Below are 16,515 nucleotides of genomic sequence, written 5' to 3' on the forward strand. Positions count from 1 at the left end.
GGGTGGGACAGGAGGGTTGCCTTGGTGGGGCCATAGCTTCTTAGCTTTCTCAGAACCCTAATCAAGCTCCTGCAGTTTTTTGCATGAAGTTTAGCTTCTCAACAGGAAAGTGGGGCCTGTGCACTTCCCACCATCTGGCGTTCTCCTCCAGGACCGAGCCCTTCCCAGATGGGCTGGTCCCAGAGCCTGTCTTAGAACAGCTTGTTCTCACTGTGTTCTGAGAGTGTACACGTGAGCCAGCCTCAGTTTCTTCATCTATTGAGCATGCTCCTCAAAGGGCTCCAGACTGCCTTATCGCAGGGTCAGACGAGAATTCTGCAGAATAAAATGATCTGAGTCCCCCTCTGCACCCAATGTTCAGAGCTGCCCTCATCCCCGGCAGGCAGCACCAGGGAAGCCCAGCTCTGTCCAGGCTGAGGGCCTGGAGGACTCCAAACGCCCAATTCCACAACCATGTGCACACGGCAAGAAGGAGCTTTGTTTTCACTCCCTGTTAAAACACTCCCAGGCACACACACCTCAAAACTTCTCACAATCATGTCAAAGTGGATTCAAATCCGTTACCACAGAGCAGAGCCGCAGGCAGCCACTGCTGACGCTGCGAAGGCCAGCAGCAGACTGGCACCGTGTACAAAGCTTATTTTCGTTTCTTTCGGACATCCGAAGATAACTCCAACTTGGCAAGTAGCAGCAACAGAAACAGCAAGTTTCCTCTCAACTCCCACAGCCCTTACTTCTTTTCTTTTTTGGCAAAACACTATCGGGTTGCCTTAGACACTGTCAAGATGATCCCAAAGGTGAAGAGAAAATGCTAGAGTAAAACGTATCTCTCTGGCTTAGAAAAGAAAAGCGCCCATTTATAGCATGGCTGAAAAACAGCTGATCAAGGCACCAACGTTATTGTGTTGGAAGATGTAAAATGTTTTAAAAGTCGGGAAGAATTAAGTGACCTACTGAACTAATTTGAAATCTAAAGATTGTTGCAATAGCATGTAAGAAACCCGAGGCAAATGTCTATCGTTCATTTGACCGATCATTCATTAAAATACCCACCCAAATGCAGACAGCCCGGGAAGCAGTTCTCTCCAGGAGGAATGAATGGGAAAAAGCCTCAGTTTGTCAAAAGTCACAGCGCAAGGAAGTGAGAAACCACGAAGCCTCCCAAATTCAGCTGCTTTTCTAAGCCAGTGTAACTTGGGGAGCAGGCTACGGCCGGAAACGAATGTGTATGTGTTGACCTTTGCATTGACAGACCTGTTCTTTTTTGTAAGAAAAGTGGTTGCCCCTTTTCTCTCAGAGACGTGCTTCCGTGAAATACTGATTTACATAACGGGACAACTGCAATCCTTACAAGTCGTTTGTTTAATGAATGAGAAGTGTAATCACTTTTCTGAGTTTTGACAAAAACTTATCCATGATACTGAAGAGCGCTCTTCCTGCACAATGAAGCTCCTGACAGGCACAGGTCCTGGCAAGTGTCCTTGTCCTCAGTCACTACCTTCAGAGCTAGAGCACACCTCTAAGACGGAGGTCACAAACCAGGGAGGGCTCTGGGAGACCAGAGAGAGCAGCATTCAAGCAGAGGCCCCTGGAGCAGGGTCTGCACACACTGCCATTACCCCACAATCTCCACAAACCCCGGGAAAGGAGTGTTAGGCCTGCGGCAAGGTCTCGAGAAAACAGGGCTTTGGTTATGCAAGATGGGGAAACGGGAACTGATCAAAAGGGCCTCCTAATTGACACATTATTACAGCTAACACATCACACACCTTAGGTGTGAACAGGAAAGCTACATGAAGAGGTGTGTCCTGCTGCGCCCACAGGAAATAACCCCTACCAGGCAGTTATTCTGATCATTACAGTGGATTCTCTCCAGAGACCTAGACTTCCAAATCATGGTGAGAAGCATGAATGACATGCAAATAAGTGATAAGTGAGGGACACAAAAATACAAACCACTTGGGGGAAGGGTGAATGGAGACTGACAGCCCAATCCCATTACTAAAGCACGTCCAGAACCACAAGCTTCACCTTCTGCTTAAGGAACAACTACAAAGAATCGCCCTATTTCTGTGAATGTCACTCCTACTTCGTCATCAGACTGAAGTTCATGGAACCATCTTTACCTCCTCCCCGTCACTGCCCAGTCTAGTCACTCCCATATCCAAGATGGCTCTTGGTGTCATCTCCCTTTCTTCAAGCTCTCCTCACCTCCTATTTAAACATGTTCCCTTCTACTCCCAATCTAAACTCAAACTACAGATTAATTTTGCTAAATCATAGCTCTGATCCTTAATGAGTTCCTTCAACAAATATTTACTGAACATCTACTATGTGCCAAGAACTGTTCTGAGTGCTGGGGATACTTTCAAAGTGCAATCATCCTCCTGGGAATTATCTTAACTCCCAATGCCCACCAAACAGCTTCAAAATCTTGGGCTTGGTACTCCAGGTCATCTCTAAATAGCCCAAACATGCCTTTCTTGCCATAATCCGTGTACTCCCTGTAATATCCCAGCCCAAGTATTCCTAAAGTACCCTCTCTCCCAGGTAATAATCCCCCTGAACCTTCCCTCGTGCATTCAATAAAGGCACTTAGAAAAGGAAGAGCCTGCGAGCGTTAGAAGAGACCTCCGAGTTGGGTCCCATCTTTCTATCTTGCCTCCTCGTGAATATCCTCAATGACAGATTACTCACTGCCTTCCCAGACTCCCGTCCTGCTGCTTCACCGCTCTCACTGTCTGCAGGCTCTTTTCACACGGACCCCAATAGGCCTTAATTTGTGACTTCCACCCACTAGTCCTAATTCTGCCATCCAAAGTAGTGCACAGTGAGGCCACTTCCCTTTACATATGATAGTTCTTAACTATTTTCAGATGGCTAACACATCTTCCCTTAGTCTCCTCTTCAAGCTAAAAACATCACCCAGTTTTTTAACCATTCACTATTAATTCATTCATTAATATTACTGAACATGTACTATGTGACAGGCACAACACAACCTCTAAAGACATTTCAGAGGAGGTAACAGAGACAAGTATTTAAAAAATGTAATAAATACTACAGTGGGAAGCACAAGACACAGTGGGAATAGAGGAAGTGACATCTTCTTAAGTTTAATAAGGTTATCACACATAGGAGTTACCAGGGGGTATTCTTAACAGAGGCAGCAGCACAACAAAATTTTCATGTTGCCACCTTCTTCTAAAGAATGAATGAATGAAACTACTAGTTAGTTACTGGTTATTCAGAGCTAGCCAATATAGTAGGCATTTAATATACATGTATTCTATACTTCACCCTCATAACAACCCTAGGAGATAAGCATCAATATCCCCATTTTAAAGATGAGAAAACTAAGGCTTAGAGACGTGAAATAACATGTCCAAGATCTCATACCAAGTAAGTAGCAGAGATAGGATTCAAACCCAGGTCTGCCTGATTTCAGAATCTGAGTGCTTAATCACTAAACTATCTGGGCAATGGTGTTTGCCCTCTGTTCGATCATTGTCCCTTTGAGAATCTAATGGAAGCATTGGCACCTTTCAAAGGAGAATGTTCTCATGTACATTCACAAAGGGTACATAAAACTCCAGGCGTCAAACACTCACTAAATTCTATGACACATCTTCTGTGAGGGTAAGAACCTGTGATGAAAAGGTGGATGATGCTTAGTATCCACTCCACCCTCCTCCTGGCGCCCTTTCCAGTATACTGCAGGGCTGGACAGTGAAAACCGCCTCACCGCTTTCTTAGCAGCTAGGGTTTGGACAAGATTTAGGTTTCACTAACTGGATACAATCACATGAGATTTGGAAAGCAGACGAGAAGCAGAGCACACTCTGCTGCTGCCAGAGGCAAGTCCTGCTGTGGCAGCCATTGGCTTTCTGGGGTAGAATTAGGGGTCCTGTGTCAGGCATTAGCTTCATGGGTATTAAGTGGCAGCAGGGAGGACGTCTATTTTGCTCTGGAGCCAGGAACATAATGTTCTTGACTGTGGCAATGGTTCTAGAGCTGGCAACTTCCCAAAGACCAAGAGGCTACAGCTTCTTTGGTGGCCCAGGGAATCATTCATGAAGTCTGACCTACCACCCTCTGCCTCCCAATAACTCTGTTACTATATAATACTCTACAATAAATCCCTTCCCATTAAAACTAGCTGTACAGCAGGAAATGTTCGTTCTAGATTTTTGTTGTTAATCCTCATCCGGGGATACTTTTTACATTGATTTTAGAGAGAGTAGAGGGGGGTGGGTAAGAGGAAGGGAGGGAGGAAGAGAAACATTGAAATGAGAGAGAACTACTGGTTGCTTCCTGCATGTGCCCTGACCTGGGGCCAGGGATCGAACTTACAACCCAGGTATGTGCTCAGATAATTATTAATCTTGTTGGCATTCATGTAATTAACCCTCATAACTCTACAAGAATTCAAGTAATAAATGATACTATGTTAGACTTAATCAAGGACCAAAAAAGAATTCTGCGTAATTTATTACTATAAATCATTGCTTCAAGACAAAATAAATGGTTAGTGCTTAAAATCTAATCTAAAAGATGTCTAAATGTCCCTAAAGCCCCCTACAGCAACATTAACCAGTGCAAACTGCGGCCTGATAGCAGACAAAAAGATACATTCGTATCATGCTTGTGGTCATCGGTCATGGTGGTGGGGCTTGTTAGAGATTTTTCATTTAAAAAGGTCATTTATAAGAGAATCAGCATGATACGAATTTTTTATTACTCATTATAAAGCTCTATAACCGTCACCTCTTAAATTAGAATCAAGCATAACATTAACTCAAGCAAAACTTTATGAAGAAATTAAAGGAGATAAAATGGAATAAAAGAGATTTATAATGTGTACTACACTGTATAACAATGCTGTTAGAAATATTCTACTGTAAAAGAGTAATGTTCTTTTTAGCTATGATTCAGTTCATTCTTTTCTTCCTCACACTAATGAAGGTAATAAAAAAGGAAACTTAAAAGGCATAATGTTTTCATGTGACAGGATGGTCAAAATCATCAGCCAGCAGGGAAATGTAAATTAAAATCACAATGTGGTGCCCACCAGACCAGTTAAAATAAAAAATACTGATAATATTAAGTTCTGGCAAGGATACTTTAATTCTGGCTTGCAAGGGTGCTGGTAGGGATGTAAATGACAGTCACTCTACAGAATAGCTGGGCAGCTTCTTATAAAATTAAATGTACACTTATCATCTGACCCAGTAGTAACATGCCTAGGTCTTTACCCAAGTGTGGTAAGCTGAAAAGGCCCTCCCAAAGACATACTCACCCCACTCTCTGGAACTGGTGATGCTACCTTATACGGCAAAAAGGGGTCTTTGCAGGTGTGCTTCAGTTGAGGATCTTGAGATAAAAAGATTATCCTGGTAGGCCCTATATATAATCACCAGTGTCCTTACAAGAGGGAGGGAGATCTGACCACAAAACAGAAGCAGAGTAACAATGGAAGTGAGAGGTGGAGGGATTAGGGCAGTGGTTTCCAACCTTTTTTTGTCCATGTCCCACCCTAAGCATCTCTAAAATCCTGATACACCCCCCCTCCCCCCGCACCCTGTGACAAAAAGTGAGCTCCTACTCACGGGGAGGAAGCTAAAAGGCCATTAACTGGGTCTAAGCAAGCTTCCAAAGAACATGGCAGCCATGAAAGAGAAAAATAAAAGAACGAAAGAACAGTTGAAGTACTGAGGAAGAAATCACTAAGAAATTGTTAAAAATAATATGAAGTGGTTCTGACCGGTTTGGCTCAGCGGATAGAGCGTCGGCCTGCGGACTGAAGGGTCCCAGGTTCGATTCCCGTCAAGGGCATGTACCTTGGTTGTGGGCACGTCCACAGTGGGGGATGTGCAGGAGGCAGCTGATAAGTGATTCTCTCTCATCACTGATGTTTGTATCTCTCTCTCTTCCTCTCTGAGGTCAATAAAAATATACGTTTTTTAAAAAGAGCTCTAATGACGTGTCCGGCCCCACACTAAAACCCTTAGACAACCCACCCATGCTATCCCCTAAACCAGTGATGGCGAACCTTTTGAGCTCGGCGTGTCAGCATTTTGAAAAATGCAAAAAAAATTCAGTTAACTCATTCTTGAATTATCCCCCCTTAAAAATCAAATCCTCCCTATGGAGCGGGTGCCCACATTGGGAACCACTGGATTAGAGGAAGGGGTCACAGGCCAAGGAATGCTTGTGGCCTCTGGAGGGAGCGAGGTCCTGCTGACACCACGACTTCCCCCAGTGATACTAATTTCAGGCTTCTGGCTTTTAGTGCAGTGAAAAATAAATTTCTATTGTTTTAAGCGATCCACTTTGTGGTAATTTCTTACAGCAGCCATAGAAAACTAATATGCTAAGTGAATTGAAAATTTATGTTCACACAAAACGATACACAAAGATTTACAACAACTCTATTCATAATCATCAATAACTGGAAACAATCCAATGTCCTTCAATAGATAAATGAATAGTCCTGGCTGGGTAACTCAGCTGGTTAGAGCCTTGTCCTGATGCACCAAGGTTACGGGTTCAATACTTAACCAATGAATGCATAAAAAGGTGGAACAGCAAATCAATCTCTCTCTCTCTCTCTCTCTCTACCTTCTGCTCTCTAAACACGATTAAAAAGAATTTAAAAAAATAATAACACGGCTAAATGACTTAAGAAGGAAGACCAAAAGCAAGAGCTGGAAAGCCAATCACCAAATAACTAGCACAGCGTAAGATTTACTTTAAATTCCTTTAACTGACAGATTCCCAGAAAGTCATGAGGAGAATTATCCACCATACAACATAAAGGAAAAGTCATGCAAATAGTCTGGTGGAACAGTAAATAGTCTTGGGCTTTTGTCCGTACAGTGAATCCTTCCTTCTGACCAGGGAAAATTGAAAGTTTGCTTTACTGTGTAATTCTAGGTTGGACTGATGGCGACACACACATAAACCTCAGAACTTACCTCTACCAAACTAACCTCAATGTATTACAGACCAAACTGTGCTTCACAGATCCACACAGGTTCATAAAGGAAACCTATGCAGACTCTAACAAAAGAGCCTAAACAATGAAGTGTGCAGTAGATTTAAAGATTAGATAACTTCACCCTAAAGACACAGTGAATTACAGGCGGAAAGAGGAGTCTGGTCAGAGGCTGCTGCCTCTCAGCACCAACAGCCTGAAGGCCCAGACAAGGAAACCCTCAGCGAGGTCATCAGAAGTGCTGAGTTCATGCCCCAGGGATGGAAAGATCTCTACAGCTCACTCCTCCAACCACCCTATAGAAAGTAGTTTTAAAAAAAAAGTGTTGACAGTTCAAGCAAGTTTCTCTGGAATTTTTTTGAACAATTGCATTCCAGTGTCATCATATGTTCAGATATAACCCACGGGTTTTATGGATAATCCTTAATTATCAACACTGTACAACCTTATGGCAGGTAAACTGCTCATCTCAATGGTATTACTACGAGAATTTATTTCTTAATTGTCCTCTGGTTTAATTCTTTTCAGCCTGCTTATTACTGACAAGTATATTATTCTAGAATTGTAAACAATAATAGCAGCAATAATTATTTTTTGTTAAGGGGGCTAACCAAGTGGCAGGCACTGTTAAACACATTTTATTCATTATTTAATTCCCTCATCAATTGTACAATCAAAGGAAGCACTATGATTGCCATTTTGCAAATCAGGAACCAGGGACGCAGAGGTTAAAAAGACGTGCTGTACTCCCCATACCTAGCGAAGTGTGTGTACAGGATGTGTTCAACCAGTATCTACTAAGTTAATGCTGGTCACAGTGCTAGGAAGTGGTAAGCTGGGAGGTGAATTCATATAAAACTATGATTCACCCCTGTCTCCTGTTTTACTAGGAGACAGACACAGAGGAGGAAACTGTCAAGGGACAAAAGAACTCCTCTACAGCCTGGGAAGATTTGGTTTACCATACACTGTCATGCTGTCAAGCCTTACTTGTCCAGGTCCTCTTTATTTATTTGATCTTCAATTTGCTGGGAGTACGTTCTACTCTTTTAAAAATAGAATTTTAGCCACAAACAAGTAGAAATTTAAAAATCAATGCTGGAGTTCCATGAGATCAAAAATGTCAAATTTCAACAGTGATAAACATTTTTCCACATGCATTTCAAAGAATAAGCGCTCAGGTCTGTTATCAAAGAATCCAGGCTGAAATCTAGAATTTTAGAATTAGAAACCAAAATGTGGAAGTCATTTCCCTAGCTCTGGGAGTGAAATGGAAAATTTCCTGTCAGAAGCCATGTAAGTCGAAGGAAGGGAGGGAGAACAGGAGGTATGGAGCGCTGTGCTATTGTTTGTTTGATGTTTTTTTCCTTCTACAGAAAACTGCAAACCTAACAGCAGGGTGCTCTATTAGGCAGGCAGCATAAAGCTGCCAAGGCACCACATAATGAGGTTCCAAGGAAGGGACAGTACCCTTCTCACCACCTTACCCTGTCCTTGCCCACTTTGTCTCCAAAAAATCAAAAACATTCAACTCCCAAACTTCAAACACATCTTTCCCATATGCGTGCGCATGTGTGTGTGTGCGTGTGCGTGTGTAATTTGCTTGCTCAAAATTTTTTTAGGAATAAAGATACAAAAATACTGTTTCTGTACATAATGGGAACTACCAGAGGGTTTCAACAGACAGACTGCATTGTAGAGCAATGCAGCCAGAAGGCCTTGATCAGCCCTGATCACTGCCCGGGCCTACAGACCCTACCCATGCACAAATTTTGTGCACCAGGCCTCTAGTTACTCATAATATGTTATAACTTTTTAAATTACTTTTCTTTTAATTGATTTTTAGAGAGAGAGAAGGAGAGAAAAAACAAACATCGATTTGTTGTTCCACTTATTTATGCATTCACTGATTAATTCTTGTATGCGTCCTGACTGGGGATCAAACCCACAACCTGGGTGTATCAGGATGATGCTCTAAACAACTGAGCTACCTGGCCAAGGCATGTTTTAACATTTTTATGTTAAGATAAAAATGCATTCATCTTTGTCCTCACAAATCACTTCATCCAGCAACTACCTCAATTATGCTTCTCAAACAAAATAAACTCTCCAGATGTACTAATAATGATGAATTCTTAATTTTCATTTTTCCTTGTTAAAAATACCTACAATTGTTGTTGTATTAAATAACTTAATATATTAAAAGTGATTGGACCCTGGCTGGTATGGCTCAGTCAGTTGGGCATTATCCCACATACAAAACAGTTGCCAGTTAGATCCCTGGTCAGGGCACATGCCCGGGTTCAAGGCCCGATCTGCAGTAGGGGGCATGCAGGAAGCAGCCAATCGGTATTTCATTATCACATCAATGTGTTTTTTTCTCTCTCTAAAAGTCAACTTTAAAATCTGGACTAGTGCCTGAATATAGAAAGCACTAACAAATGTTACCTGTTATTATTACCAGCCTAGATAAGGAAAGGCAATTGAAAGAGAGACACTGTCATGACATTTCTTTCCCCTTAGGTAATGTTCTATCTTAGGTAGGAGGTTCTTTGCATTGGGACTTATTTTTTTGTTTTCTTCCTAATCCACCATCATTCCTCAAGAATGGACAGGTTCTGAGGTCAAAGCTATTTGAACAGTGGCCATAGCAGGCTTCAAGGAAGACTCGAACTGAGCTGAGTTTTTCACCACTCTGCTCCCTGGGCAGCAAAAACCAGTACTGGCATTCAGTAGACTTTACAGCTCTGCCTCTGGCTTCCTAGCAATGCAGTCTGCAACAATAAAAGCTCCCTAAGCCACAGGTCCTGTTCTCTAAACATGGCCTGGGGCTTAGCACATTAACTTGAGGTGCCAAGTGCAGGAACAAGCCAAAATCTAGGAGAAGCAGGAGGGCTGGTATTGGCCAATCCAGTCCATGGCCTAGAAGAGGCAGCAGCAATGACTAGGACACACTATCTCAGGACTGTCCTTCAAGGCAATATAAAGACCTTATTATCTCTAACAACTGATGTTATCACAAGGTCACCCAACAATATACCTTGGGGATATGATTGTTCACTGTGGTAGGAAGAAGTAAGGTTATCTTCAGAAAACAGTATTTCGCCAATTTTACGGAAAAAAAATGTGTGAACGTGGTATGAAACTAAAGAGCAAAACACAGATATAAAGAATTGGTAATATCAGCCCTAACCGGTTTGGCTCAGCAGATAGAGCGTTGGCCTGCAGACTTAAGGGTCTCAGGTTTGATTGCGGTCAAGGGCATGTTCCTTGGTTGCGGGCACATCCCCAGTGTGTAGAAGGGGTGTGTGCAGGAGGCAGCTGATCGATGTTTCTCTCTCATCGATGTTTCTGACTCTGTCCCTCTCCCTTCCTCTCTGTAAAAATCAATATAATGTATTAAAAAAAAAGAATTGGTAATGTCATTTGCCAATGGAAGCTGCCATTTTTCTTTCAAAAAATGGGAGGTAGAAAAAACTGATTAGGTTAAAATGTATTACTTTTTCGATAAAAACTGGTGGTGCAAGTAATAGTCAATTCAAATCAAAATGGCTTAAACAACAAGGAAAATGTATCACATCACCTAATTCAAAGTCCAGAGGGGAGGTGGCTGCAGCAGCCCCAGCATTTCAGATCCAGCCTGAGGCCAGCTGCCCTCATGGCTTCCGCTGGCCTCCAGAAGCAAAGACCCCCAAGCCCAACACAAGAAAAAAGGCCTATGCCCTGGCCTGTGTGGCTCAATGGATAGAGCTGAAAGGTCCCAGGTTCTATTCCAGTCAAGGGCACAGGCCCAGGTTGTGGGCTTGATCCCCAGTAGGGGGCTTGCAGGAGGCAGTTCATCAATGATTCTCTCTCATTATGAATATATCTCTCTCTCCCTCCCCCTTCCTCTCTGAAATAAAAAAAATATTAAAAAGAAAAGAAAAGAAAAAAGGCCTAGATTTCCGACAGACTGAAGCAGTCTGGGATGCCTATGACTGGCTTACGCCAGTGATGCTCAATCCAGGCTGCCTGTTAGAATAACCGGGAAAGTTAAAAAAAAAAAAAAAAAGATACAAAAACAAAACAAGGGGACACTTGCAGACCTTATGGTCAGAGTGCTCTCCCTTCGCAACAGGCCCTCCCCTCCTTGCGATCTTCCTTTTGAATGAAGTCACTCCTTACTAAACAACAAAACACACTGAGGCACAGGCATCTCCCCAGACCAGTTAAGTCGATCCCTGGGAGTAGGACCTGAAGTACAGCCAGGGCTGAAAACGACCTACTCAGGACACCTCGAGAGGCTGGGGTGGGGCCGTTCCTTGTGAGGCACAGGGGTGAAGGGCCATTACCCTGCACGAGTGCCTATTTAAGTATCTGGCACACAAAGAACCCGGAGAGATGGTTCACAAAAAGATAAATATATGTGTTCCTTCAAATATTAAAAATGCTCAACCTCATTCATAAGAGAGCTACTAATCAGAAACATACTAAGATGTTATTTCTTATCAGATTGGTAGAAGTCCCAAAGTTTGACAACACACTCTCTTGGCTAGGCTCTTGTGCATTACTAGCAACGTAAGTGTAACCCAGTACAAGACAGAAGGGAACTGGGAGTAATATCTACCAACCAGTATCCATATCAATATCTGCTACTATTAGTCTACAAAGTCACATCTACCTACTAATAAAAATTACAAATGCATTAACTCTCTAGCCAGCATTCCCACTTTTAGCAAGCTCTCCCACACCTAAACTTGCACAAGTTAAATTGACAGATATAAGATTATTCTTGCAGCACTGTAACAGCTCAAAAATGTCCAGAAAGAAGGGACCAGTTGAAAAATTAATGACACTTGCAATATAGTGGGGTACAATGCAGCCGTAAGAAAAACTAAGATACCCATATTCCCATATGGAGAGATCCTGAGGATATATTGAAAGCCAAAAAAAAGTAAAGTACAGAACAGTATATATTGTATGCTATCTTTTATATAATAAATGCATAATTGCTTGTATTAGCAAAAAAAAAAAACAACCACACACACACAAAAAAACCCCACACTGGAATGCTAAAAAAACAAACCATCTCCAAACACCCAAACACCAACGAATAAGAATATTCAATAGACTATCAAAAACATGATGAGTTCCAGGGCAGCATGGCTCAGTGGTTGAGTGTCAACAGTTCAATTCCCAGTCATAGGGCATGCAGGAGGCAGCCAATCAATGATTTTCTCTCATCACTGATGTTTCTATCTCTCTCTCCTTTTCCCTTCCTCTCTCTGAAATCAATAAAAACAGTCTATGGCCATACCACCCTAAATGCGCGCGATCTCGTCTGAAATCAATAAAAACATATATATATATGGAGAGAGAGAGCCACACCATTCAGACTGATCTTCAAATTCCCCTTTGCCACTACATGGACATCTTTCAGTATTAGTGCTTCACAGTATGTGGATACATAACCTTATGTGCCCTCTTTATAAAGTCTCTATAGCAGCAGTTCTCAAACTTTTTTAAATATATTTTTATTGATTTCAGAGAGGAAGAGAGAGGGAGAGAGAGAGAGAAACATCAATGATGAGAGAGAATCACGGGTCGGCTGCCTATCGCACGCTCCCTACTGGGGATTGAGCCCACAACCCTGGCATATGCCCTTGACCGGAATTGAACCTGGGAACATTCAGTCAGCAGGCCGATGCTCTATCCACTGAGCCAAACCAGCTAGGGCAAACTTTGATACGCTGGAAAATTATTGAGGACCCTGAAGAGCTTTTGTTTATATAGTTTATATAGTTTATTTATATAGCCCATCATTATTTACCATATTAGAAGTTTAAACTGAAAATTTTTAATTATTCATTTAAAAATAAATGTTTTTGTTATAACTGGAAAATAACTGTTTCAACCTACTTTTAGATAACTGTAGATATTCTTTGAAACTACACCAAAACTTGGTAACTGGTAGTTTCCTAAGGTTAGCTGTAATGTAGAATCTAAACCTGTATCAATGAACTTTTGTATTCTGTTACATAAAAATTCATTGGTTCATCTTGCACCTTGAATGAATCTTTTACCTGTAATTTTATAATATCACATGTTGATCATTTAGAAAAGAGTGATTCACTGAATTATGTAGATCTTCCAAATAACACATTGCATTATAAGATTAGAGGCCCGTGCACGAATTTGTACACCAGTGAGGTCCCTCAGCCTGGCCTGCGGGATTGAGCCAAAACTGGCTCTCTGACATCCCCTGAGGGGTCACGGATTATGAGAGGGCGCAGGCTAGGCAAAGGGACCCCACCAGTGCACGATTGGGGCCCAGGGAGGGACGTGGGATGTTAGCCAGCCGGGGAGGGACTTCGGGAGTGCTCCAGGGCGTATCTGGTCCATCTCATTCAGTCCTGATAGGCTGGACCCCAGCAGCAAGCTAATCTACCAGTCGGAGCACCTGCCCCCTGGTGGTCAGTGCATGTCATAGCAACTGGTCGACCAGTCGACTGTCTGCCCCCTGGTAGTTAGTGCACATTATAGCAAGCAGTTGAGTGGTCTTAGCATATCATTAGCATATTACACTTTGATTGGTTGAACAGCCAACCGGTCAACCAGACACTTAGCATATTAGGTTTTTATTATATAGGAGGATATCAAAATAGCACATTTATAAATATTACCACCAATCTCTACAAAATAAGATTATTTCCATGGTGGGGGGGGGGGGGGACACATATGTAATACTCTAAGCACAAAAACAAAATTAAAATTTAAAAAAGAAAAAAAAAAAAAAAGATTATTTCCACAATCTATTTTTTGCTGGAAAGCTAAAATTTTATCTTTGACAACAGATACTACCAGTTGTTTTCTTTGAAAGACTCCTTTATATGCTAACTCTGAATAAACCATCGTGTCAGTCATAGTTTTTCATCATAGTTTCAAGTAAAAGTGATAGTCCATGATATAAGCACTAGTTCAGCTTCCTACTCAAACAACTGCCCCAGTGCTCTGCCTAGAGATAATCAATACACAACAGAAAAGTGCTATGCATTCTCCCCATTTCATCCCATAGGATATTAAACACATATACACAAGGGTCAAGAGTTAATAAAATTAATAGTTTTTGCTGCTTCACCAAGGACATTTTTAAGGGAAAGCCCCTTTTTTTAACTATGGGTGCACAGCATGCATACATGGCTACCAGTATACTAGTAGTTAGGTACCACAGCCTTGATTCATGCATTACTTTTGCACCATTCATGCAAAGAGTACAAATAACATCTTGGTATTGCATTAATATGCAAACAGTTTTAACCCTGGACCCCCAAAGGGGTATATCAGGAACATCTAGGGGACTACACTGTTCTATACCAGGATAGCTTCCCAAGAGTGAGATTTTTACTGGGTCACTGCTATGTACATTTTAAATTCTAAGTCTGGTCAAAGCTCTCCTGAAATCTGAACCAATTTTCCTATTTCACTAGCAATTTAAAATGTAAATAATTCACTTTACAAATGCTGAATTTGGGAAGCACCAGAACATATTACCATATTTGCCTGTCTAAAACCAATGCTAAAATATAACCAAATGTTTTAAGGCAAAGTAAAATCCAAGTACCCAGAACATTTAGATGAGGTGGATATTCTCAACTGTCAAATGCAAGTTCACTGAACAGAGACCTTTGTTTATTGTAGTCATCTATTGTTAAGAGGTATTTATGGTTGAATTTTAAAGTTTATGCCGCTTGCACACATCTTTGCTTATAGAATTGGTGGGCTCAACCAATATCTATAATAATAAAAGCGTAATATGTTAATTAGTCTGGACATCCTTCCAGATGTCCTTCTATAAAATTGGTTTTAATACAAAGTACCCAGTCTGAAAAATGTCAGGCTGCAAGTGTACAAAGAGGACCCTAATTAATTGGTTCGTGGTCCACTCATTACAAACATCTTCTAAGCTGACCCTTACTTAAAACTTCACGCAGAATTACTAGAAGTGAACAGTGTAACATGTACTGTCAGAACTCAATGCCAACTATGGCCATAAAAATGTCAAAGACAACTTTTTTGCCCCAAATGTCACCTGCAACAGGGAGAGTGGAGGAGGAACTTTCGCTGCGTCCATGGGAAAGGATTACCCCTGGTATAAAGTAAAACAACGGGAAGCTGGATAGCCACTCACATGCAATGCTGCTTCCCTGCCCGATTTTCCCCAGCGGCTCCAGAGTGAGCACTTGTGACTGGAAAGGGCAAGGATATGGGTGCCAACGGGGACCCGCGACAAAAGCTCTCTGTGGAGACAGTGGCACAGGCTCTGTGCACCTGCGGGGACCAGCCCGGCCTCAGGTTGGAGCAGAATCGTGGACCGCGGATCCTGGGAAAGCGCTGAAGTCCAACCTCCTCAGGAAACTGGGAGAGTGAAATGGCTTGTCCAAGGTCAACCGACAGCCGGTGAGAGTCAGACAAGAAATAAGCAACTCAAAAAAACCAACCAACCACTGAATAGTGACGAACCGTCACCACGCAACTTTTTCTTCTGCAGAGAAACCAAGAAAGCTACAGGAACAAGTTTTCAGGAGCACGGGAAGGAACCAACCCCGGCGCCGTGGCTCCCGACCCTCCTGCATGCCTCCCCCGAGCTGAACACCGAGGGAAACGGCCCAGAGCGCGGGGCAAGCACTCACCATGCTCCACAAACACATTGCAGGGCGGGCCCCCGTGCCTGGAGGGCTCCTTCTTCCCTGCGACCTTGATGAAGTGCAGGGCGGGCAAGCTCGGCCTCCGCTGGTCCCCAAGCACTTTTCCAGGCTGCTGCCCCATAAAGCCAGGACGGGGCCCCTTTCCGGAGGAGGGTCCACCACCTTGCAGACTGGCCCGCGAGCCGAGGACGACAACGGCCCACGTCCACGTGGGACTTCACAGCCACCGCCTGTCCGCGGGCCGGGAACTGAGGTCAGTCGCGGGGGGACCCTTTCCCTCACCCCGCGAGGGAGCCGGCCCGGCCGCCTTCAGGCCGACACGTGTCAGCAGGGGGTCCGCCTATCTTCGCGGTTGGTCAATCGAAGTCATGGCAATGCCCCCTCAAAGAAGTTTCCTGATTGTTCAGTGCCTTTGTACTGACTGAATAGCCGACGTCTTTCCAGGAGAAACACCTAAACCAGGAAGATTCGCCGGAGACGCGGGAAAAGGGTCGGTGACACCCCGAGTCGTCGCAATGTTTCCCACACATCAAGGAAATGTCCACCGTCTTTGGAGGCGTCCCCGGAACTTTCCCCGTGGAAGTCACCCACCCGCGCGGTTCTTCTTCATCTTCCGACTAATTTCCTGCCCAACCAGCTGCCGCGGCGGCTTGCCGACCCTGCTCCCCGGAATAGGGCCCGCACGGGGCGCCCCGACTTCAGCGAGCGCGCGCCCCCGGCTCCGCCGAGGAGGAAGGCATGGCCGGCAGCTCCTAAGTCCGCTTTTTAAACGGCCGGTGAAACGAGTCCAGACTTTTCCTCCGCATGGAAGTTTGGGGCAGGGCTGGGACGAGG

At 43.3% G+C, this 16,515-nt stretch overlaps 1 protein-coding gene across 2 annotated transcripts in view; it reads right to left on the reverse strand.

The window, feature by feature from the left end:
- The window catches only part of ABL1 (ABL proto-oncogene 1, non-receptor tyrosine kinase), a 94,680-nt gene extending 78,171 nt beyond the window's left edge, over positions 1 to 16,509 (reverse strand). For both annotated transcript variants that reach the window (XM_006754187.1, XM_006754189.2), the window contains exon 1: positions 15,667 to 16,509. In XM_006754187.1, the coding sequence (XP_006754250.1) occupies positions 15,667 to 15,802 (136 nt within the window). In that variant the 5' untranslated portion in view covers positions 15,803 to 16,509. The remainder of the gene's footprint in view (positions 1 to 15,666) is intronic.
- Positions 16,510 to 16,515: the final 6 nt, after the last annotated feature.

This window comes from Myotis davidii, unplaced genomic scaffold (genome assembly GCF_000327345.1).
Source record: "Myotis davidii unplaced genomic scaffold, ASM32734v1 scaffold651, whole genome shotgun sequence".
Taxonomy (NCBI): Eukaryota; Metazoa; Chordata; class Mammalia; order Chiroptera; family Vespertilionidae; genus Myotis; species Myotis davidii.